This window comes from Pelophylax lessonae, assembly GCF_965119305.1.
Source record: "Pelophylax lessonae genome assembly, chromosome: 4".
NCBI classification, from domain to species: domain Eukaryota; kingdom Metazoa; phylum Chordata; class Amphibia; order Anura; family Ranidae; genus Pelophylax; species Pelophylax lessonae.
This window is the reverse complement of record NC_138771.1, coordinates 656,828,667-656,853,464: the sequence shown is the minus strand read 5'-3', so window position 1 is coordinate 656,853,464 and position 24,798 is coordinate 656,828,667. Positions and strand designations below refer to the sequence as shown.

Below are 24,798 nucleotides of genomic sequence, written 5' to 3'. Positions count from 1 at the left end.
GAAAGCTGTAACCACTTCCCCTTTAATTAGGTGTAAAGAGCCGCCAGAGAGATATTGCACTTTGTAAATCAGAGAAAGAGAGCGGGCAGCGTGAGAAAAAAGTACATAAACAGATCAGTTGTTCCATGCGTACAGAGGTACCTCAATATAAATCTAGTATTACAAAAATCAGCTTGTAAGTTGGAGATTTGCTTCTCCTGGGTCCCTGCAGGCCAGTTTACTGTCCAGACTTTAGGAGGGCGGACTGTGGCCATTGGAAGTAGAAGTTGTCCTAGTATCAGTGCGAGTAAACAGTGCATCTTTGGCATTAGGGCGAGGAATAGTGACCCATCACTGGTATCAGTGGGAGGAATAGTGTCCCATCATTGGCATCAGTGGGAGGAATAGTGCCCCATCATTGGTATCAGTGGGAGGAATAGTGTCCCATCATTGGTATCAGTGGGAGGAATAGTGTCCCATCATTAGTATCAGTGGGAGGAATAGTGCCCCATCATTGGTATCAGTGGGAGGAATAGTGACTATCATTGGTGTCAGTGGGAGGAATAAGGAACCATCATTGGTTTCAGTGGGAGGAATAGTGCCCCATCATTGGTATCAGTGGGAGGAATAGTGTCCCATCATTGGTATCAGTGGGGGGAATAGTGCCCCATCATTGGTATCAGTGGGAGGAATAGTGTCCCATCATTGGTATCAGTGGGGGGAATAGTGCCCCATCATTGGTATCAGTGGGGGGAATAGTGCCCCATCATTGGTATCAGTGGGAGGAATAGTGCCCCATCATTGGTGTTAGTGGAAGGAATAGTGTACCATCATTGATATAAGGGGGAGGAACAGTGCCCCATCTTTCATGTCAATGCAAGGAATAGTGCCCCCTTAATTGGTGACAGTGGGAAGAATAGTGTCCCATCATTGGTGTCAATGAGAAGGAAATTGACCCATCATTGGTGTCAGTCAGAGGAATAGTGACCCATTGATGGGGTCAGTGGGAGGAATAGTGCCCCATCATTGGTGTCAGTGGGAGGAATATTGCCCCATCATTGGTGTAACTGTGAGGAATAGTGCCCTATCATTGGTATGAGTGGGAGGTGTAAGTGGGAGGAACAGTGCCCCATCATTGGTGTCAGTGGGAGGAATAGTGCCCCATCATTGGTAACAGTGGGGAGAATAGTGCCCCATCATTGGTATCAGTGGGAGGAATAGTGCCCCATCATTGGTATCAGTGGGGAGAATAGTGCCCCATCATTGGTATCAGTGGGAGGAATAGTGCCCCATCATTGTTATGAGTGGTAGGAACAGTGCCCCATCATTGGTATCAGTGGGAGGAACAGTGCCCCATCATTGGTGTCAGTGGGAGGAACAGTGCCCCATCATTGGTGTCAGTGGGAGGAACAGTGCCCCATTGTTGGAGTCAGTGAGAGCAAAAGTGTCCCAGGGTCGGATAAAGGCAAGCACAGGATTGCATCTGGCCCCCGGGCCACAGTTTGAAGACCACTAAAGTAGACCATTGGTATAAGAAAGTTAATAAATATAGGTAGAAGATTCCTGATTTGTAGAGAAAAACAAGTGAACACAAGTATTTGAAATAAAAAAGAATGCATGGTGATTATTTATCTTACTCAGTGCAAAGAGCAAACTAATTGTCATTAGGTTCGAGTTTACATCTACTTTCGTCTATTCTTAGGCTTATCTAGGCTATGAAAGTCATCATATCATAACCCAAATTACCACACAAGGGTAAAGGCTCTCAAATTGTCTTCAATAAGACGACTGCAAGAGCACTTGTTATTAATAGAGTGTTTTTTTTTTCTCATTATGCTTCCAATATTTTGAATTGTATTGTATAATCAGCAGTTGGCCTTTGGCCAGATGGCATCCACCCAAGGGCACTTAACAAGTGTAGCTCATAAATAGCCAGACTGCTATTTTTAATCCTCAAGGACTTTACATCCTCTGGCGCGGTGCCTCAGGGCTGCCACTGTGTAAACACACGACGCGGGCTGGGTGAGGGTGCCAGTAAACGCAGCCATGGTTTTTAAGGAATTCCTGAAGGATGAAGCTGGAGAGAAGATAAAATGGACGGGACATTCTGATTTATTGTATCATCTTAACACCAGGTCAGCTAGTAAGAGCGAGATATTGAACCACTCAGTATACACTCGAAGATCAGGAAATTGTTCGTTCAGCAACACTGTTGAGAACTTTGACATTTTCACATGGTGTCTCCTTAAATTGATGCCGGAAAACGAACTGGAGGAGGTCTGGAGCCACCGAAACAAGATCTAAGACAGAATTCTCAAACAATACCTTTGAGATGAGTTTGGGCCTGAAGCTCTTCTGTGCCTTCAAAAGCAGAACATTTCTTCCCGCGCCCAACTCTAAATTTTATAATTTTAAACATTTTTAAATTAATTTAAAATTTTGTTGCACCAGAAATGTTGATTTAAAAAAAAAGGTCAGTGCCAACCTTTGTGGGGTTTCATGATTTCCAGTTTCATTTAGCCCACTTCCTCCCATAAACACACCCATTGGAGTTGCGCCATCACCTCAGGCTGGACTCACGGGAGAATTATGCAGATAATGGCACTCACGTGACAATATGGGTGCCACTCTGAGCAGTATTCAGGTCTGCCTAGTGCTAGAGGAGAGAAGAAGACAAAAGAAGAGGAGAAGGATGACCCTACTCGTCATGTCCATCCCCGTCCCTGTCATGTCATCCCTGATGACGTGACGTCATACGTTTAATGACGAAACCGGTCAGGTCGCCCACTTCGCACACGTCACTTCTGGCCGTTGGAACGCATACCGGCGAATGCAGCACTTCCTGGGTTGAAAGCTGATTTTTCTAAACTGACATGTAAGTTACTACTATTTTTGAATTAAACAAGTTTATGCATACTACACCATGAGTCTCCCTACCTCCTTGTGCCCCCTATGAGACCACCATACCCACCGAGAGGTCAGACAGTGGACACATTATTCAGCTCCTCCAGAGTAGTGGGACAGTTTTGTATACATCCAAGTAGGATCTGCATAAGGAACAGCTTGTGGGAAGACTGGATACCATTCCAAAGACTACTTACCTGAGCTAGACCCCAAGGGGCCGTCTGGTAAGTGGGTGCACAACTCGGTTACGGATCCTCCCAGTGTTTGATCCTGCATGTGGTCAATCCCTTGCACTGAGCACGTAGCACTTTGGAATTATTTAATTACAATTGCACTAGCACTTTTATTGTAATATTTTTTCTGTCACAATTTTGTTTAGCACGGACACTTCAGCACTTGGTACTTTGAAGAACCAGTTGGGGGTTCGCTTTTCATATGGCCATTTTTTTTAAATTTAATTCAATTCCCAATATAATTCTGTTAGAATTTCATATGGTATGTATATTTATTATGTATTTTTGATGGTGTAAATTTAGACACTTTCACATTTTTGAGCGCTGTCTCCCTTTATATTCACTATGTACACAACTCCCTGTTGTTTTGACTAGCTTCTCAAAGGAAACCTATATATTTTCAGTTTGTATAATTACACTATATTTGATATTTAATTTAATATCTCACTTAAATCCTAGGCGCGTTCACGTGAGGATACACGCTCACACCCCCCTTTGTTTCAGTTTAAAAAAGGTCAGTGCCAACCTTTGTGGGGTTTCATGATTCCCAGTTTCATTTAGCCCACTTCCTCCCATAAACACACCCATTGACCTCAGCCTGGACTCACGGGAGAATTATGCAGATAATGGCACTCACCTGACAATATTGGTGCCACTCTGTGCAGTATTCAGGTCTGCCAAGTGCTAGAGGAGAGAAGAAGACAAAAGAAGAGGAGAAGGATGACCCTACTCGTCATGTGGCCAGCCAAAGACCCCTAGAATTTAGGTATCAGTCGGTAAATGTAAAAACAATAACAAAGAAGGGTGCAAGATCTGAGGTTGTGAAGAGGGCAAAAATATTTTGAGATGGTATTTTTAATTTGCACGTCAAATTAAAGAGTAGGACACACATCAGGCTATGAAGTTCACGTAAAGCAGGGGCATCAAACTCAATTAAATTGCAGGCCGCATCAGCATTATCGTTGCCCTCAAAGGGCCAGTTGTATCTGTAGGACTAGACATCCAGAGCACCCCCACCCCCTTACATCAGATGTCAAGAGCCCCCCACCATCAAAATGATAGAATATCCCACATCCCCTTAGATCAATGGTCTTCAAACTGTGGCCCAGGGACTGTATGTCCCCCCACTCCCGCCACCTTCCGCTGCTTGTCCAGGCCCTCACGTCCCACCAATGGCGCTTTTCCACTCCATGGAACCGAACGGTTTGGCTCGCTTTTGTGCTTTTCCACTGCTGGTAGCGCATGGTATGGTGTAGGAAAGGTTCGGTTTGGTACGGTACGGTACAGTGGCAATTTTCCACTGCATGGAACCGAACGGTATGGCTCTCAAAAACAGTACCTACTCGATTGTGGTTCCAAGAGGTACCATACCCGGTACCATATCCCACAATGCTTTGCATGCAGTCACTACTAGCCACTGATTGGTCAGAGAATCCCACCCACCCCGTTGTTATGCCACCCACTTAACTTTAGTACTACTTTAGTGGAAAAGCAAACCATACCGTACTGTACCGAACCGTTCCAACGCCGTACCATGCGGTACCAGCAGTGGAAAAGCAAACCGGGCCAAGCAGAGCCAAGTAGGGCCGAGTAGAGCCGAGCCGGTACTTGCAGTGGAAAAGTGCAACAAGAGACCCGAACAACCAGCCAGCACGTCCCCCAGCTGGCCAGAAACCTGAACAAAGCCGGAATTGGCTTTGATCGGGTCTCGGATATAGTAACCCGGAAGTAACGTCATAACGTCACTTCAGATTACTGGAATCTTAAAGCTGATCTTGGTGTTTTGAATGCTTTGAAAGGAGGGATTTGGGGTCTTATAGAGTAGCTGTCACTGCCTCTTACTGTCACAAGAGATGTTTACATTCATTGTGCCAGCAATAAAAGTGATAAAAGAAATTAAAGCAACAGTGTAAAAAAAAAAAATTATAATATAAATGAATAATTAACACAAAAATTGAAAGTGCTCCCGCCCCCCGGTGCTTGCGCGGCAAACATGTGCGTCATTCCCGAACCCAGGCAAACCGTGATCATCCCACACATGTGAGGTATCACTGAGAATGCCAGATCGTGGGCAGTAATTCTAGCACTAGCTCTCCTCTGTACATCTAAAGTGGTAACTTGTAAAGGCTTTTAAAGCTTTGCCTATAGATAGTAAAATGTACATTGTTTGTTACCGTTGTGGAGGTGCACATGTTTGGTATCTATTTACTCGGCATGATATCATTTTTTCTATTTTACAAAATAATTGGGTTAAGCATTGTGTTTTTTTGCGTTAAAATTTAAAAAGTGTATTTTTTCCCCACAAAACTGCTTTTGAAAACCTGCCGTGAAAATATGGCGTGACATACAAAATTGCAAAACCCACTAAATTATTCTCTAGGGCCTCTGCTTTAAAAAGAAATATATCAAGTTTTGGGGTTCTAACTAATTTTCTAGCAAAATAAACCAATCGATGTTCACATGTAAACAAAAAGTGCCTAAAAATGCCTGGTCTTCAACTAGTTAAACAATAGGATAGCATTCCATAAATCAAAGACAAGTCAAAGGGCACAGTATAAGAGTGGAGGCAGAAGGGCACAGTACAGGGGTGGAAGCAGAAGAGCGCAGGACAGGGTTGGAGTCAGAAGGGTACAGTACAGGGGTGGAAGCAGAAGAGCGCAGGACAGGGTTGGAGTCAGAAGGGTACAGTAGAGGAGTGGAGGCAGAAGGGCACAGTACAGGGGTTGAAGGCAGAAGGGCACAGTACAGGGGTTGAAGCAGAAGGGTGCAGTACAGGGGTGGAGGCAGAAGGGCTCAGTACAGAGTGGAGGCAGAAGGGCACGGTACAGGGGTGGAGGAAGAAGGGCACAGTACAGGGGTGGAGGCAGAAGGGCACAGTACAGGGGTGGAGGCAGAAGGACACAGTAAAGGGGGGTCAGGAGGGAACAGTACAGGGGTGGAAGCAGAAGGGCACAGTAAAGAGGTGGAGGCAGAAGGGCACAGTACAGGGGTGGAGGCAGAAGGGCACAGTACAGAGGTGGAGGCAGAAGGGCACAGTACAGGGGTGGAGGCAGAAGGGCACGGTACAAGGGGGTTAGGAGGGCACAATACAGGGGTAGAGGCAGAAGGGCACAGTACAGGGGGGTCATTTTATTCTCTAGGGCCTCTGCTTTAAAAATATATATATATAAAGTTTGGGGGTTCTAACTAGTTTTCTAGCAAAAATAAAAAACAAAACAGGTTTTTTGTAAACAAAACGTGCCAGAAAATGCCTGGTCTTCAACTGGTTAAACAATAGGAAAACATTCCATAAATCAAAGACTAATCAAAGGGCATAGTCCAGAGGTGGAGGCAGAAGGGTGCAGTACAGGGGTGGACGCAGAAGAGCACAGTACAGGGGGGTCAGGAGGGCACAGTACAGGGGTGGAGGCAGAAGGGCACAATAAAGGGGAGGAGGCAGAAGGGCAAAGTGCAGTGATGGAGGCAGACGTGCATTGTACAGGGGGGTCAGGAGGGCACAGTACAGGGGTGGAGGCAAAAGGGCACAGTACAGGGGTGGAGGCAGAAGGGCACAGTACAGGGTGGAGGTAGAAGGGCACAGTACAGGGCAGAGAACAGGGGTGGAGGCAGAAGGGCATAGTACAGGGGGGTCAGGAGGGCACACTACAGAGGTGGAGGCATAAGGGCACAGTACAGGGTGGAGGCAGAAGGGCACAGTACAGGGCTGGGGGCAGAAGGGAACATCACAGGTGTGGAGGCAGAAGGGCACAGTACAGGGCTGGGGGCAGAAGGGAACATCACAGGTGTGGAGGCAGAAGGGCGGGCACAGTACAGGTGTGGAGGCAGAAGGGCACAGTAGAGGGCTGGGGGCAGAAGGGAACATCACAGGTGTGGAGGCAGAAGGGCACAGTACAGGGTGGAGGCAAAGGGCACAGTACAGGGCTGGGGGCAGAAGGGAACATCACAGGTGTGGAGGCAGAAAGGCACAGTACAGGGTGGAGGCAGAAGGGCACAGTACAGGGCTGGGTTCAGAAGGGAACATCACAGGTGTGGAGGCAGAAGGGCACAGTACAGGGCTGGGGGCAGAAGGGAACATCACAGGTGTGGAGGCAGAAGGGCACAGTACAGGTGTGGAGGCAGAAGGGCACAGTACAGGGAGGAGGCAAAGGGCACAGTACAGGGCTGGGGGCAGAAGGGAGCAGTACAGGTGTGGAGGCAGAAAGGCACAGTACAGGGGGTCAGGAGGGCACGATACTGAGCTCAGGAGGGCACAGTAAAGGTTCTTGGATCCTCCGTGGGACAGCTTAGTAAAAAGACATGACTGGCCCAGCACTTCCAGGACTGTTGGCAAGTATGATGTAATGCAAGACTATCATGAGGCCCCCATGCACCTGATGCCCCTAGCCAGTGCCCAGGGGTGCCCATGCATTAAGACAGCCCTGCTCAATGCTGTATCTCTCAAAGTGTCTCAAGTCAGTGCCGGGACAGACTTCCAAACGTCACTAGCAGGTGTAAAGATGTCATCCTTCTGTATGTGACGTAGACGCTAACCCCACATGAGTAACAGCACAATAAATCTAGCATGCAGTTCCCCCATGCAGTAAATGCATGGATTGCAGAGATATGAGATTAAGGTAAACTGAGCAGAAGGTGTGACTTCTGTGTAGCAGCAGAATTTACCGGATATAATTAGTAGATTACTTTACTGATTTCACCCATTTCTATTGCTATTTCACCCACCTTTTCAGGTACTAGAACTATCAGCACCAATAGATAACCTTCCTGATTGCAGATGGAAAGCCCTACTGTACAAAGTGATTGCATAGAAAATGTAACATGTTGGGTGAGAAGTCACGCTCATTCCTTTTCACTGTCCCTTGGAAGTGACAGCATCCTGGGCAGCCCAGTTCTAGGAATGTGTGATGTGCACAGCACCGTGTAGACCTGGTGGAATCGTGCAGTGCAGCTGGGACAGGGTGCAGGGGTCAGGGGAAGGAAGCTAAATGAGCCTAAGTTTAGAAACAATTACTCAGCAATGCGGAAAGGTCCACACGTGCCATCCTTGGATATCTAAAATCACAGCATTCTCATTTGAAGCTCTCTAGACTTCTCATTTGCTCAGGGGAGACAAAGGGAGAGTGGAGAATAATGAAAAAGGAAAGATGGGCAGGTACAAGGTGGAAGGAGCCAAAGGCACATGGCGGAGTGAGAATATAGAGATAGGAGTATGTCTTCCCATCTACCCAACCTATCTCTAAACTCCTCAACTCCCCTCTTCAGTTTCCTTACATATCACAAATTTACTAACTGACATATCACTATGGATCTCACACCACTTCCTAAAACTCACTCTTTCAAAAACTGAGTTCATATTGTAAACGCCCCCCCCCCCCCCCCCCGTGCTCCATCCTCCAACATTTTCATTAAAATCGATTGCACAAACATCCTTCCCTTCCATCATGCCAGCGTGCTCGGTGTAATCCTAGACTCTGACCTCTCCTTTCAGCCCCACATCATAGTAGCCAAAAACTGTTTTTTGTTTTTTTTAAAAAAAAAACAGTTTGTTATGAATTTAAAGGGGGACCTAACAGAAAAAACATCCCACAAATGAAATGCCCCCCTCCCACATTCTATAGCAAACACCATTGGATTTCCTAGACCTCACTGACCACATATCAATGAAAGGGCACTATTCTTTCCACTGACACCAATGATGGGACACTATTCCTCCCACTAATATCAATGATGGGGCACTATTCCTCCCACTGACACGAATGATGGGGCACTATTCCTCCCACTAATATCAATGATGGGACACTATTCCTCCCACTGACACCAATGATGGGACACTATTCCTTCCACTGACACCAATGAGGGGGCACTATTCCTCTTACTGACACCAATGATGGGGCACTATTCCTCCCACTGACACCAATGATGGGGCACTATTCCTCCCACTGACACCAATGATGGGACACTATTCCTCCCACTGACACCAATGATGGGACACTATTGGTGTCAGCAGCTGGCAACACTGAGACGAATGTCCATAACGGAGGAGAGCCAGGATCGTACCAGTCAGGTGCAGGCAGGGGTCTGCACAGAGGTGGGCGGAGTATCGGAGGTGCAGGCATCAGAGCAGAGTAGACATGTGACAGTTAGGAAGGGTAGAGGGCAAAAAGGCAAGGAGGCTGATCCTGGACTGGAGCACCCCAATAGATACGCCCCGTTGTGTGATGTTGGGGAAACCAGTCAGGGACCAGCATTGCTGGAGCAGAGTGACGCCCCTAGCTGCCAGGGGAAGAACTCCTCCAGTGAGGCTGGGAGAAAGGGAAAGGAAAGACAGGTGCTGGTGGTAGGGGACTCAATTATTAGAAGGACAGACAGTGTAATCTGTGACAAAGACCGTGTGTGCCGAACAGTCTGTTGTTTGCCGGGCGCTCGGGTTCGGCACAACGCGGATCGGGTGGACAGATTATTGGGTGGGGCTGGGGAAGACCCAGCTGTCATGGTACACGTGGGTACCAATGACATAGGCAGAGGAAGACGGAGAGTCCTAAACGATTTCAGGGACTTAGGCGCTAAGTTGAGGACTAGGACCTCCAAGGTAGTATTTTCCGAAATACTACCTGTACCTCGAGCCACACCAGAGAGGCAGCGGGAGATTAGGGAAGTTAACGAGTGGCTGAGGAGCTGGTGTAGTAAGGAGGGTTTCGGGTTCCTGGAGAACTGGTCACCGGCTCTTTTGTAGGGACGGATTGCACCTAAATGGGGAGAGTGCAGCCGTACTAAGTGCGAGGATGGCCAAAAAGCTAGAGGGGCTTTTAAACTAGGGAATGGGGGGGAGGGTACAGATGTAGAATTAGCCAGTGGAAAGCAAGTTGCAGAGGGCAGAAATGGGGGCACTAGCGGTAGGGTGTACGGAGCTCCTATACCCAGGATGGGTATGGGGAAAAATCAGGAGGGCAACCTAAAAACATCAAATGAGGATATATGTAGCCGCTCAAAATTAAGAGGTTTGTATACCAATGCCAGAAGCCTGGCCAACAAGATGGGAGGGTTAGAGCTGCTGTTGTTGGAGGAGGACTTAGATTTTGTGGGGATAACTGAGACTTGGTTTGACAGCTCTCATGACTGGATGGCGACCATTCAGGGATATTCCCTTTATCGCAGAGATAGAGAGGGTAAAAAAGGGGGAGGGGTATGTCTGTATATTAAGAACAGTGTGCAGGTAAATATGAGGGATGATATTAATAATGGAGCTAAGGACGAGGCAGAATCCCTATGGGTAGAGCTTCAAAGGGAAGGCACAGTGGGGAAGGTAATATTGGGCGTATGCTATAGGCCCCCCAACCTGAGGGAGGAGGGGGTGGCGGACCTCATGTTACAGATAGGATTGGCAGCAAGGATGGGAAATGTCATTATAATGGGGGACTTTAATTATCCAGATATAGACTGGGCAGATGGAACCGCGCATTCGGCCAAGGCTAGGCAGTTCCTAAATATCTTGCAGGACAATTTCATGGGTCAGATGGTGAATGCACCGACAAGAAACAATGCGGTACTTGACCTACTGATTACCAACAATACAGACCTGCTCACGGATATAGAAATACGGGAGAACTTAGGAAACAGTGACCATAGGTCAATAAGTTTCAGTATTAATTATAGTAATAGGAAGCAGAGGGACGCTGAATTTAAGGACGCTGAATTTCAAAAGAGCCAATTTCCCAAAACTGCGCTCGCTGCTAGAAAATATCAATTGGGATAGAACCCTGGGAACAAAGAACACGGAGGAAAAATGTGAGTGCTTCAAGAGCATACTTAACAAGGGGATTGACCAGTGCATTCCAAAGGGAAATAAATTTAAAAGAGCAAAATTAAACCCTGGGTGGCTAAACTCCCACATAAAAATGCATATTAGTGCTAAAGGAAAGGCTTTCAAAACATACAAGGCTGAGGGGTCATTGGCAGCATTTAAGCATTACAAAGAGTGTAATAAGAAATGTAAAGATGAAATCAGGGCGGCTAAAATAGAACACGAGAGACATATAGCGGAAGAGAGTAAAAAGAACCCCAAGAAGTTCTTTAAGTATATAAACAGTAAGAAAGCGAGGTCAGAACACATTGGCCCCATAAAAGATGACAAAGGAAATATGGCCACTGAGGACAGGGAAAAGGCGGAAGTGTTAAATCATTTCTTCTCTTCAGTCTTCACAAAAGAATCGGGGGGCTACACGAACCCAGCTTGTAAGGCCAATCTAAACAACACACCTCAGGAAGTGCCGCCATGGCTAACAGAAGACAGACTTAGAACTAAACTTGAGAAACGTAACATAAATAAATCACAGGGACCGGATGGCTTGCACCCGAGGGTTCTTAAAGAGCTCAGCCAGGTGATTGCCAGACCATTATTCTTGATCTTTAAGGATAGTTTACAGACAGGTATGGTGCCAGCAGATTGGAAAAAGGCCAACGTAGTACCAATATTTAAAAAGGGGCCGAGGTGTATCCCGGGTAACTATAGACCTGTCAGCCTAACATCTGTAGTCTGCAAGATTTTGGAGGGGATGTTAAGGGACCACATACAAGACTTTAGTAATGAAAGCAATATAATTAGTAGTAATCAGCATGGATTTATGAAAAATCGTTCTTGCCAAACCAATCTATTAACCTTCTACGATGAAGTGAGCTGCCATCTAGATAAAGGTAAGCCAGTGGATGTGGTGTATCTGGACTTTGCAAAGGCCTTTGACACCGTTCCCCACAAACGCTTACTGTACAAACTAAGGAAGGTAGGTATGGACCATAAGGTGAGTACCTGGATAGAGAACTGGCTCCAGGGGAGAGTCCAGAGGGTGGTGATTAATGGGGAGTACTCGGATTGGGCGGGGGTGGAAAGTGGGGTCCCCCAGGGTTCTGTCCTGGGGCCAATCCTGTTTAATTTATTCATAAATGATCTAGAGGAGGGGATATCGAGTACGATCTCAGTATTTGCGGACGATACTAAACTAAGCATGCCAATATCTTCTATACAGGATGTGGAAACCTTACAAGCGGACCTAAACAAAATAACGGGGTGGGCAACTACATGGCAGATGAGGTTTAATGTTGATAAATGTAAAGTAATGTACTTGGGGGCCAGAAACCAGAAAGCAAGCTACTCACTAGGGGGGGAACCTCTGGGGGAGTCTAGGATGGAAAAAGACTTGGGGGTACTGGTAGACAACAGGCTTGGCAGTGGCATGCAATGCCAAGCAGCTGCAAGCAAAGCCAACAGAATATTGGGATGTATAAAAAAGGGGATTCACTCCAGAAATAAAGAGAGTATTCTCCCGCTCTACAAGACTCTGGTCCGGCCACATCTGGAGTATGCTGTCCAGTTCTGGGCACCGGTCCTCAGGAAGGATGTGCTGGAATTGGAAAGAGTCCAGAGAAGGGCAACAAAAATAATTAGGGGAATGGAGGACATCAGCTATGAGGAAAGACTACAAGCACTGAACCTATTCTCTCTAGAGAAGAGACGTTTGAGGGGGGGATATGATATCAATGTACAAATACTGTACTGGCGACCCTAGCATAAGGAACAAACTATTCAGAGTAAGGAAATACAACAAGACACGTGGCCACTCACTAAAACTAGAGGAAAGGCGGTTTAACCTTAAAATGCGTAAGGGGTTCTTCACTGTAAGGGCGGTAAGGATGTGGAATTCTCTTCCACAAGTAGTCGTATCAGCAGGGAGCATTGATAGTTTCAAAAAACTATTAGACACACACACACATCATAGGTTGAACTGGATGGACTGATGTCTTTTTTCAACCTCACTAACTATGTAACTATGTAACTATGTAACTATTCCTTCCACTGACACCAATGAGGGGGCACTATTCCTTTTACTGACACCAATGATGGGGCACTATTCCTTCCACTGACACCAATAATGGGGCACTATTCCTCCAACTGACACCAATGATGGGGCACTATTCCTCCCACTGACACCAATGATGGGGCACTATTCCTCCCACTGGCACCAATGATGGGGTAATATTCCTCCCACTGACACCAATGATGGGGCACTATTCCTCCCACTGATACCAATGATGGGGTACTATTGCTCTCACTAACACCAATGATGGGGCACTATTCTTCCCACTAACACCAATGATGGGGCACTATTCTTCCCACTGATACCAATGACGGGGTACTATTCTTCCCACTAACACCAATGATGGGGCACTATTGCTCTCACTAACACCAATGATGGGGCACTATTCTTCTTACTAACACCAATGATGGGGCACTATTCTTCCCACTGATACCAATAATGGGGCACTATTCCTCTCACTACCACCAATGATGGGGCACTATTCCTCTCACTGTCACTGACACCAATGATGGGGGGCACTATTCCTCCCACTGACAACAATGATTGGGCACTATTCCTCCCACTGATACCAATGATGGGACACTATTCCTCCCACTGACACCAATGATGGGGCACTATTCCCCCCACTGATACCAATGATGGGGCACTATTTCTCCCACTGACACCAATGATGGGACACTATTCCTCCCACTGATAATAATGATGAGGCACTATTCCTCCAACTGACACCAATGATGGAGCACTGTTCCTCCCACTGATAATAATGATGAGGCACTATTCCTCCCACTGACACCAATGATGGGGCACTGTTCCTCCCACTGATACCAATGATGGGGCACTATTTCTCTCACTAACACCAATAATGGGGCACTATTCTTCCCACTAACACCAATGATGGGGCACTATTCTTCCCACTGATACCAATAATGGGGCACTATTCCTCTCACTACCACCAATGATGGGGCACTATTCCTCCCACTGACACCAATAATGGGGTACTATTTCTCCCACTGATACCAACAATGGAGCACTATTCTTTTCAATGAAGGGACACTATTCCTTCCCCTAATACCAACAATAGGGCAATATGCCTTTTACTAATATCAATAATGGGGCATTCTTTACTCCCATTGACTTCAAGCCATTTTTTTTACTCACCAACAGTCACTATACTGTACTCTTACTCTTGGACCACTCCACTGCCTTTGATCTAGTTGACCACCTCCTCCACCTAAAAAAACTCTATCCCCTTGGTCTCCGTTATTGTACTCTCTATTAGTTAGAATCTTATCTTTCTCACTGCACCTTCAGTGTCACTTAGAACCAGGGCCAGATTAACGTAGGGGCTATTGGAGCTGCAGCTCCAGGCCCCTACCTTTATATAGGCCCCAGGTTGGCCATATTCACTGTTACCGCTCTTCTGTCACTTGTAAACACAGAAGTCTGGCTTCTATGCTCGCTTCCCCAAGCAGCTCCCTCAGAACCTCCCCACACAGCACGAAGGCCGGACAAGGAGGGACAGTTGCCGATGCATGGATGTGTTTATGGGCTTCAGAGACAGCATCCCATGTGGAATTAGGCATGCATGGCTGCACCCTTCCTCCTCTGGGTGCATGCCAAGGCACGGCCCTTAAGGCCCTTCAAAATCCTCAGCACCAAGCCCATGATGCTCTTAATCCGGCCCTGCTTAGAACTCTACTTCCTCCACTCCAATTCCTCTTACTGTTGGGGGTCCCCCAAGGTTCTGTCCTTGGACCTCTCCTATTCTCGATCTACACCTCCTCCCTGGGTCAGCTGATAACTTTCCATGGCTTTCAATATAATTTCTACGCTGACGATGACACCCAAATCTATCTCTCTACCCCTCAGCTCACCCCTTCAGTTTCTTCATGTATCACTGATTTACTAACAGGCATATCAGTCTGGATGACACACCACTTCCTCAAACTCAATCTATCCAAAACCAAGCTCATAGTATTTCCTCCTACACGTGCCTCTTCCCCTGACTTCTCTGTCAAGATCAATGGCACAACTATCAGTTCGTCCCCACAAGCCAGGTGGCTAGGTGCAAGGGTTAACCCTGGACTCCGAACTGTCCTTTCAGACCCACATCTAATCCCTGTCCAAATCATGCCGCCTCATCCTCCGCAACATCTCCAGAATATGCCCCTTTTTAATCAGTGACACCACAAAGCTTCTAATCCACTCCCTGGTCATATCTTGCCTCAACTACTGCAACTCTGTTGTCATTGGATTACCTTTACATAGGCTATCCCCCTTCAGTCCATCGTGAACACTGCTGCAGACTCATCCACCTTATCAACCTCTCAGTGTCTGCCACCCCTCTCTTCTATTCTCTCTACTGGCTTACGCTCATCCAACAAATAAAATTCAAAATACTAACAATAGCTTACAAAGTCATCCACAACTCTTCCCCCAGCTACATCACTAACCTGGTCTCAAAATATCAACCAAACCGCTCTCGTAAACTGGCCCTTTGTTCAGAAAGTTTGGAGACCCCTGATTTACATCATTCGATTTTTTTTATTGAAGATATTGGCAAAAAACATGTCTGTCTTTATTTCTTATTTACATTTTTTTTGTGACTGAGTATGGGTACCGTGTACCCCTTGCTCATTCACATGGGAAACACCAGTAGTTTGGCGGCAACTTATTATTGGAAAGGGGGCTTCCACATTCCAATAAGGCCCACCACACACAGGCCTCCACAACCACTGGGCCAGGGTTGTAGGGAAGAGGCCCTTGTCCTTTTTAACAAGGTGCTTTGACAGTGGGGTCCCCCCAGCAAAGTACCCCTCCTATGTTTTGGGCATGTGGCCTGGTATGGTTCAGGAGAGGGGGAATGCATGCTCATTCCCACTTTCCTGGCCAGTTGAGCAGCAGATCTCAGTAGATCGACTTCTGTACAACCAGCCTGATGTCTCTATGATCAGCACCGCCAGCTATAGCCAGCACCACAGGCTCCCTGCTGTCAGAACATAATAGCTCAGAGGGAACGATTCCCCCATCCACCCCCGATGTGTTGATGGGGGGGAATCGGGTCACTTTCTGTTTTCAACCTGTGGGCGGGGGTCATCTGCTCCTGTCCACGCGGGGGTACCTCTTGCATGGGGCATATCCATCAATGCACAGTACCAGGCGGAGACTGCAGTCTTGGGAAGAATCAAATATTAAGGCAATCCTCCAACTTAAGGATGAGCCTTCACTGTGAGCAGTAATAAAGTGCAGAGTTCCTCTGAAAGGTGACTTGTCCCCAGTCACTGCAAACTGTAACTTGCATGTTTGCAGTAAGAGGGACGCGCTGAGCCTGCGCCCACTCCACTAGTCCAGCGCACCTCCGACACCTCACTCTCAGTCCCACTCTCACAGAATGGGGTCCCGCCGAGCACCAAGCATGGACCCCATTGTGTGCTCTAACTTAACTCTTCCTTTCCCGTATCTCGAGGCCGGGCCATAGATCCTTGTAAACGCAGGATCTGATTCCGGTTGCCACTGGATACCAACCACTAGAGAAGAAGAACTCCTTCACTTCCAGAGGATCTGTCACCTTACCATTACCAGGCACCATACCTAACAACTGGTTACCTGTAGCTTATTCCTTCACTTTGTTACCAGTAGCAGCTACTCTCCTCTTCCTTCTCTTACCAAATTCAAGAGGAGCTCCAGCCTGCAAAAAAAATTAAAAGTTAGCAGCTACAAGTAGTGTAGCTGCTGACTTTTATTATAAGGACACTTACCTGTCCAGGGATCCCACGATGTCAGCACTCCAAACCGATTCGTCAATCGGCTTCAGGTGCAAGCGCAGCATTGTAAGAAAGGAAAACTGCACATGCACGACTCAAACTGGGCTTTCGGAATTGACCTCTGTGTGTCCAAGAAGGCAGCAAGGGGAGGGGGTCAGAATTGTTGTAGATCGCTGATTGGCGATCTTACCTGGAAGTGGGAGCCGGCAGGGCTGCTGTTAGAAATCGCGGGGCCCCGTACAGACTACCTGGCAGGGCCCCCCCAAGAAAATATTAAAGATATATTTAGCTAAAATTACAACAAAATCACTGTTATCAGTCACAAATATAACATAACTCTCATAATCTAAAAAAAAACGATGTTAAATAAAAAAGATGAGATGAGAAAAATATACAGACTGGGCAGTTGGAGCTCAGTGATCAGAGAGACAGAGAGAGAGAAACAAAGTTACAAATAAACTCCTGAGCAGAGATAAGTGCTGGCTGGGAGAGGGGCCCACACAAGGGAGGGGGAATAGTGAGGGACAACTGTCTCTTTCTCAATAGATACAAGATGATAGCAGGGAGAGGGACAGAGATCAGATTCAGGTGCTGGGGGAAGATTTCTGTATCTGTTGTCCATCACTAATCCCCCTCTCTGTGTGGGCCCCCCTGTGTGCTCGGGCCCCCTACAAGAGGGCTTGTGGTCCCCCCCTATCAGCGGCCCTGGGAGCCAGTACCCGTCAAAACTCGAATAGCGCCAAATGTGGCAGTAGAGGGTGCAAACAAGAAGAGCTTCCCCTTTTGGGTTGAGCTTCACCTTAACCTTTTTGTAGTAGTGTTACTTCATACCCCATTTGTGCTTTACAGACCATGGTTCTTTGGAATATGCCAGAACCAACATGCACCCCTTTGAATAACTTCAGGCCAGGCTCATAGCAGTTAATGTAACTTTTACTGTTAAAATGCAGCTTGGCAATACAAAACGAATAACATCTTGTCCCTAAACCTAACTAAGATAAAGTAGTGGCCCAGGTATACCTCCGTGAGGCGAGAGTCCATAATGGCAAAGTCCATTACTTGGATGCTGTCTGTAATCCCCGATTTCTTAAGCGCCACACTTGCTCTCACAGGTGAGTCTACGATCCACCAAAACCCACATCCCATTCTCCAGCTGTTCCCTTTTTTATAGAACAGGTGAGCCCACCAAAACCAAAGGCCTTGGAACTAAGTCAAGCATGTTTAACCCTGTTCCCAGCCTGGACCGGTGGTGGGACAACTAAAGCCTGGTACACACGCGTCGAAAATTGTCAGGGAATTTTCGTCCGACGACCGATCTGCCGATTTTCGGCTTGTTAGTATGATGCTTCCGACAACCGACTCCGACATTTCGGCCGAAAAAAATCTGGTGTGCAGGCTATAAAATTTTTGTCCGCCGTCAAAACACGGCCGATTTTCCGTCAGTCAGTACAGATTTCGACAGGGAAAAATCTAATGAGCAAGACTGGGCATGCTCAGTGAAGAAAGAACACAAAGAAAGCAACCCAACACATGACATCGCTTCTGAAGTAGAATTTTGTCTGGCGAGAAAATTCGTGTGCAGTCTAGGCACATTCCAACCAACAAAACACAACTCTGGACAAAAGACGGACGATCGGTCGGCCGATAATCGTTGCGTGTGTACTAGGCTTAACTATACATAGATTTCCAACCTGCCTACAAACCCATTGGTTGAACAAAAAAAAGAAAGACTAATGTATGGGCTGATTAAGAGATTGACCCTCTTTGCATAGAAACATAAAAACAGAGAAAAATGACAGCAATAAAAGACCATGTCCATCAAGTCTGACCCATTTCTTATTCATTTTATATATGACTTTTTTATCTGAGTATAGATCTAGGTTTCCACTATCTATGAATCCACTTACTATTGACTACCTCTTCTGAAAGTCTATTCCAGACATTAACTACTCTTTCAGTAAATTAATACTATCTAATGTTAATTTTGAACTTTCTCCCTTCTAATTTGAGGTCATGTCCCCGTGTTCTTGATCTTAGTATTATATTGAAAATCCTGCTTTCCTGAACCATATTCAACCCCCTTCATGTATTTGAAGGTTTCAGTCATGTCCCCCTATTCCATTCCTTACTCCAGACTGTACATATTAAAATTCCTGGAGTCTATTTTATCCCTCAGACCTTTCATCATTTCTGTTACTCTTTTCTGCACTTTTTCTATCTTCTCAATATCTTTTTGTAAGTGAGATTTCCAGAACTGCATACAGTATTTTAATTGTGGTCTCATAAAAGATCTATATAGAGGAATCAGGACCTCCTTCCCCCTACTGGTGACCCCTCTAGTGATATAAAGATCTATATAGAGGAATCAGGACCTCCTTCCTCCTGCTGGTGATCCCTATAGTGATATAAAGATCTATATAGAGGAATCAGGACCTCTTTCCTCCTGCTGGTGATCCCTCTAGTGATATAAAGATCTATATAGAGGAATCAGGACCTCCTTCCTCCAGCTGGTGATCCCTCTAGTGATATAAAGATCTATATAGAGGAATCAGGACCTCCTTCCCCCTACTGGTGACCCCTCTAGTGATATAAAGATCTATATAGAGGAATCAGGACCTCCTTCCTCCTGCTGGTGACCCCTCTAGTGATATAAAGATCTATATGGAGGAATCAGGACCTCCTTCCCCCTACTGGTGACCCCTCTAGTGATATAAAGATCTATATAGAGGAATCAGGACCTCCTTCCTCCTGCTGGTGACCCCTCTAGTGATATAAAGATCTATATAGAGGAATCAGGACCTCCTTCCTCCTGCTGGTGACCCCTCTAGTGATATAAAGATCTATATAGAGGAATCAGGACCTCCTTCCTCCTGCTGGTGACCCCTCTAGTGATATAATGATCTATATAGAGGAATCAGGACCTCCTTCCTCCTGATGATGATCCCTATAGTGATATAAAGATCTATATAGATGAATCAGGACCTCCTTCCTCCAGCTGGTGACCCCTCTAGTGATATAAAGATCTATATAGAGGAATCAGGACCCCCTTCCTTCTGCTGGTGACCCCTCTAGTGATATAAAGATCTATATAGAGGAATCAGGACCTCCTTCCTCCTGCTGGTGACCCCTCTAGTGATATAAAGATCTATATAGAGGAATCAGGACCTCCTTCCTCCTGCTGGTGACCCCTCTAGTGATATAAAGATCTATATAGATGAACCAGGACCTCCTTCCTCCTGCTAGTGACTTCACAAGTTACGAACCCAGATTTCTTGCTTCCCTCTGACTTTACTATCAGCTCTACATGTGAATCTTCTGCTGGCAGTTCAAGGTAAAGGCAGCCGAGGAAGCGATTTCCCCTATCCAGCTGATCCTTCCAGCTGCAAATTCCATTTTCACTGCACAGCGTGTTTCCTGACTCTGCAAAAGCTTTAACTCTATACCTGCAAACCGGGACCTCTTACTGCTCGGTATCGCACTGCTTTATAACCCCTTGCTGACCACAATACATATATATATATATATATATATATATACGTTGCGGCTTGCAAGTGGATATGGATGAGACTATTTCTATTACAAAAGATGTTTACATTCCTTGTAATAGGAACAAAAGCGATTTAAAAAACAATAATTAAAAGGACAGTGTAAAAAAATAAAATAAAAAAATAAGAAAAACAATAAAAAGTAAAGCGCCCTCATCCCTCCGTGCTCTCGCGCAGAAGCGAACGCGTACATAATGCATGCACGCATATGTAAACGGTGTTTTCACCACACAGGTGAGGTATCGCCGCCAACGTTAGAGCGAGAGCAATAATTCTACCGCTCCGCAGCCGTCCCAAAGTTGTGTGATCCGGCTTTATTCAGAGCCGTTCACAATCTCCTGACATGCGAATTGGATGCGGGGAAATCCGCATCCAATTCGCACCAGTGTGAACCCAGCCTGAGGGTTTTTAAGTATTTTTTATATCAAAAAAAATATATAACGTTTGAGGGTTTCTAAGAAATTTCTCTAGCAAAAATATATATAGTGTTTGGGGGTTCTAACTAGCTTTTTAGCAAAAAATAAAAAGATTTTTACATCTAAACAAAAAGTGCCAGAAAATGCTTAAACTTCAACTGGTTAAAAGTCATTAAAGTGCATTTTAAAAAACTGCTGCTCAAATACAGTGTGACAAAAAAAAAAAAATTGCAACAATCGCCATTTTATTCTCTTGGATCTCTGATAAAAAAAATATATATATCTATATATATATATATATATATAGATATATATATATATATATCTATATATTTTATATGTATATATAATGCTAATAATGCTAGAAACTAATTTTCTAGCAAACAGAAAAAGATTTTCACATCTAAACAAAAAGTACCAGAAAATGCCTGGACTTCAACTGGTTAAAATTCATTAAAGTGTATTAAAAAGCTGCTGCTCAAATACCGTGTGATATAAAAAAAATTGCAACAATCCCCATTTTATTCTCTATGATCTCTGGTAAAATATATATATATAGATAGATAGATAGATATATATAGATAGATATAGATATAGATATAGATATATAAATATATATATATCTATATAGATATCTCTCTCTCTCTATATATATATTGATTGATTGATTGATTGATTGATTGATTGGGGGTTCTAAGTAATTTTCTATTGAAAAATAAATAATGTTTGAGGGTTTCTAAGTAATTTTTCTAGCAAAAAATAAATATATATATATATAACTTTTGAGGGTTTCTAAGTAATTTCTCTAGCAAAAATATATATATATATAGTGTTTGGAGGTTCTAACTAGCTTTTTAGCAAAAAAATAAAAATATTTTCACATCTAAACAAAAAGTGGCAGAAAATGCCTGGTCTTCACCTGGTTAAAATGTAATAAAGTGTATTAAAAAACTGCTGCTCAAATACAGTGTGACATAAAAAAAATTGCAACAATCGGCGTTTGATTCTCTATGATCTCTGGTAAATATATATATATATATATATATATATATATATATATACACACACATACATATAAATATATATTTTTATATATATATATATATATATATATATATATATATATATATATATATATATAGTGTTTGGAGGTTCTAAGTAATTCTAAATAAAGTTTGAAGGTTTCTAAGTAAATTTCTAGAAAAAAAATACAGATTTTTACTTGTAAACAAAAAGTGCCTGAAAAGGCTTGGTTTTGGATAATAATACACCAATCACAACGTAGTATAATAATATTGAGTCTCTGCTGATCACCATCACGCTGCACAGTATACCACGGGGTTTGCACCAATCACAATCACACTGCACTGTGTAATAAAACCAAGTATGCACCAATCACCATCACACTACACACCGATACTGGGGAGCGTTCACCGACAGTGAATGTGGTCGGTGTCGGTACATCTCCGTGCACAGACAACTTTCCCTCTCATACCAGTGTCAGTGATCTCCAGCTGATATAGGGGTGCAAGGATTGGTTTTACGGGTCAGACAGTTTTACGGGGGGTCACCTTCACATTAGCTGTGCTCACATCACCCCCCTCTAAATCACAGCATTAAAAATAAAGTAAATAAATTTGCTGTAGACCCATGCAGGAGTAAATGAACCCTCTATATATAGAGCTGTACTTGGAAGAGGCTGCAGATCACTTGATCCAGGGCTGGGAGGATTATGACAGCCGATATATATTGGTCCAGGTGTCAGCGCCGTGTACAAACACACTAATAATTACCTACCAGTCACACCCATATCCAAATCTTCAAATGTGAGGCACCCGCATTTTCCATTGCATTAGTCGGAGCTTTGCTCTCAATCCAGAAAAGAAGCCAGAAGAGAAGAGCAGAATCCCTTTAAATCCAGCAAAGTATTCCACAAAGCAAGAAGGCAATTGCACAATCCAGAAGGTGCAGATTTTTTAATTCCAAGCCACAGGCTATGGAACGGTGGACGAGGTTGCCGGAGGCGATCAGTGAAGGTGCAGGTCCTTGGCTCTGGAGTTGGGAATGCAGCGTGGAGGACAGACAGTCACAGTTAATATTTCACCAGCAGTTGGAACTGGGAGAAAGGTGCAGAGCACTGTGATTTAGGATCCCTTTCCAATTCATATATGTCTGTACGGGAGGATTTCCTGAGGAAAGAAGATTTAGCCATACCGGAGGAAGCAGACAATGCAGATCACATCACGTCAGCATCCCCAGGAGACTCGGGACTCTATATAAACACGTACATGATGCAATGTATGGCCAGACGGAACCTACTTATTGATAAACTCCATAAAAGTTTTATATTGACGTTTTCCAAGTCATCGTATTTTTCCATTGTTTTGCAATAAAAGTTGGGTCCAGTTCAGAAATAATTGAGTACTATCCATGATACTTTTTTATTTGCACTAACATACAATTTTTCAGGATAAGTTTTCCGGGCATGTCCCCTTCTTCAAGGTCCAAGCGATACTTTCAGGGTAAGTCCATTTCTTCATAGTCCAAGCATTACTTTCAAAGGTATGTCCCCTTCTTCAAGGTCCAAGCAGTACTTTCAGGGTATGTCCCCTTCTTCAAGGTCCAAGCAGTACTTTCAGGGTAAGTTCATTTCTTCATAGTCCAAGCATTACTTTGAAAGATATGTCCTCTTCTTCAAGGTCCAAGCAGTACTTTCAGGGTATGTCCTCTTCTTTAAGGTCCATGCAGTACTTTCAAGGTATACAATTTTTCAGGATAAGTTTCAGGTATATCCCCTTCTTTAGAGTCCAATCAGTACATTCAGAGTATGTCCCACTCTATAAGGCCCATGCAGTATATTCAGGGTATGTGAAAAAACAAAAATTAAAATTTTTCATCATATTCAGGGTATGTCCCCTTCTTTAAAGTCCAAGCAGTAGTTTCAGGGTATGTCCCCTTCTTAAAGGTCCAATCAATACTTTTAGGGTATGTCCCTTTCTTCAAGGTCCAAGCACTACTTTCGGGATATGTCCCCTTCTTCGAGTTCCAAGCAGTACCTTCAGGGTATGCCCCCTTCTTGAAGGTCCAGGCAGTACTTTCAGGGTATGTTCCCTTCTTTAAGGTCCAAGCTGTACTTTCAAGGTATGTCTCCTACTTCAAGGTTCAAGCAGTACATTCAGGGTATTTCCCCTTCAGGGTCCAAGCTGCATTTTAAGGATATGTCCCCTTCTTCAAGGTCCAAACAGTACTTTGAGGGTAAGGCCCCTTCTTCAAGGTCCAAGCAGTACTTTCAGTATATGTCTCCTTCTTCAATGTCCAAGCAGTACTTTCAGTATATGTCACCTTCTTCGAGTTCCAAGCAGTACCTTCAGGGTATGCCCCCTTCTTGAAGGTCCAGGCAGTACTTTCAGGGTATGCCCCCTTCTTGAAGGTCCAGGCAGTACTTTCAGGGTATGTTCCCTTCTTCAAGGTCCAAGCTGTACTTTCAAGGTATGTCTCCTACTTCAAGGTTCAAGCAGTACATTCAGGGTATTTCCCCTTCAAGGTCCAAGCTGCATTTTAAGGATATGTCCCCTTCTTCAAGGTCCATGCAATACTTTCTGGGCATGTCCACTTCTTCAAAGTCCATGGAGTAATTTCAGGGATTGGCCTCTTCTTCAATGTCCAAGCAGTACTTTCAGGGTTTGTCCCCTTCTTCAATGTCCAATCAGTACTTTTAGGGTATGTTCCCTTCTTCAAGGTCAAAGCTGTACTTTCAGGGTATGTCCCCTTTTTCAAGGTCCAATCAGTACCTTCAGGGTATATTCCCTGCTTTAAGGTCCAAGCAGTGCTTTCAGGGTATGGTCCCTTCTTCAAGCTCCAAGCAGCACTTTCAGGGTATTTCCCCTTCTTCAAGGTCCATGCAGTCCTTTCAAGGGTATACTATTTTCCAGGATAAGCTTTCGGGTATGTCCATGTTCTCCATGCATCTATCCCTCGGGAGGCCTACTGGAGCCCCCATGACTGCCCCCCAGACTGTATGTCAGGGGCGGGATAAGCACTGCCATGTAAGCCATATGACTACATCTACAGTAGTGCATAGAAATATTGAT

At 44.9% G+C, this 24,798-nt stretch overlaps 1 protein-coding gene across 1 annotated transcript in view; it reads right to left on the bottom strand.

Moving 5' to 3' along the window:
- Positions 1-22,990, bottom strand: part of EPO (erythropoietin) — a 102,728-nt gene extending 79,738 nt beyond the window's left edge. Inside the window, exon 1 of the mRNA XM_082252806.1 lies at positions 22,505-22,990. Within this exon, the coding sequence (XP_082108932.1) occupies positions 22,505-22,517 (13 nt within the window). The 5' untranslated portion in view covers positions 22,518-22,990. The remainder of the gene's footprint in view (positions 1-22,504) is intronic.
- Between the last annotated feature and the right edge of the window lie 1,808 nt (positions 22,991-24,798).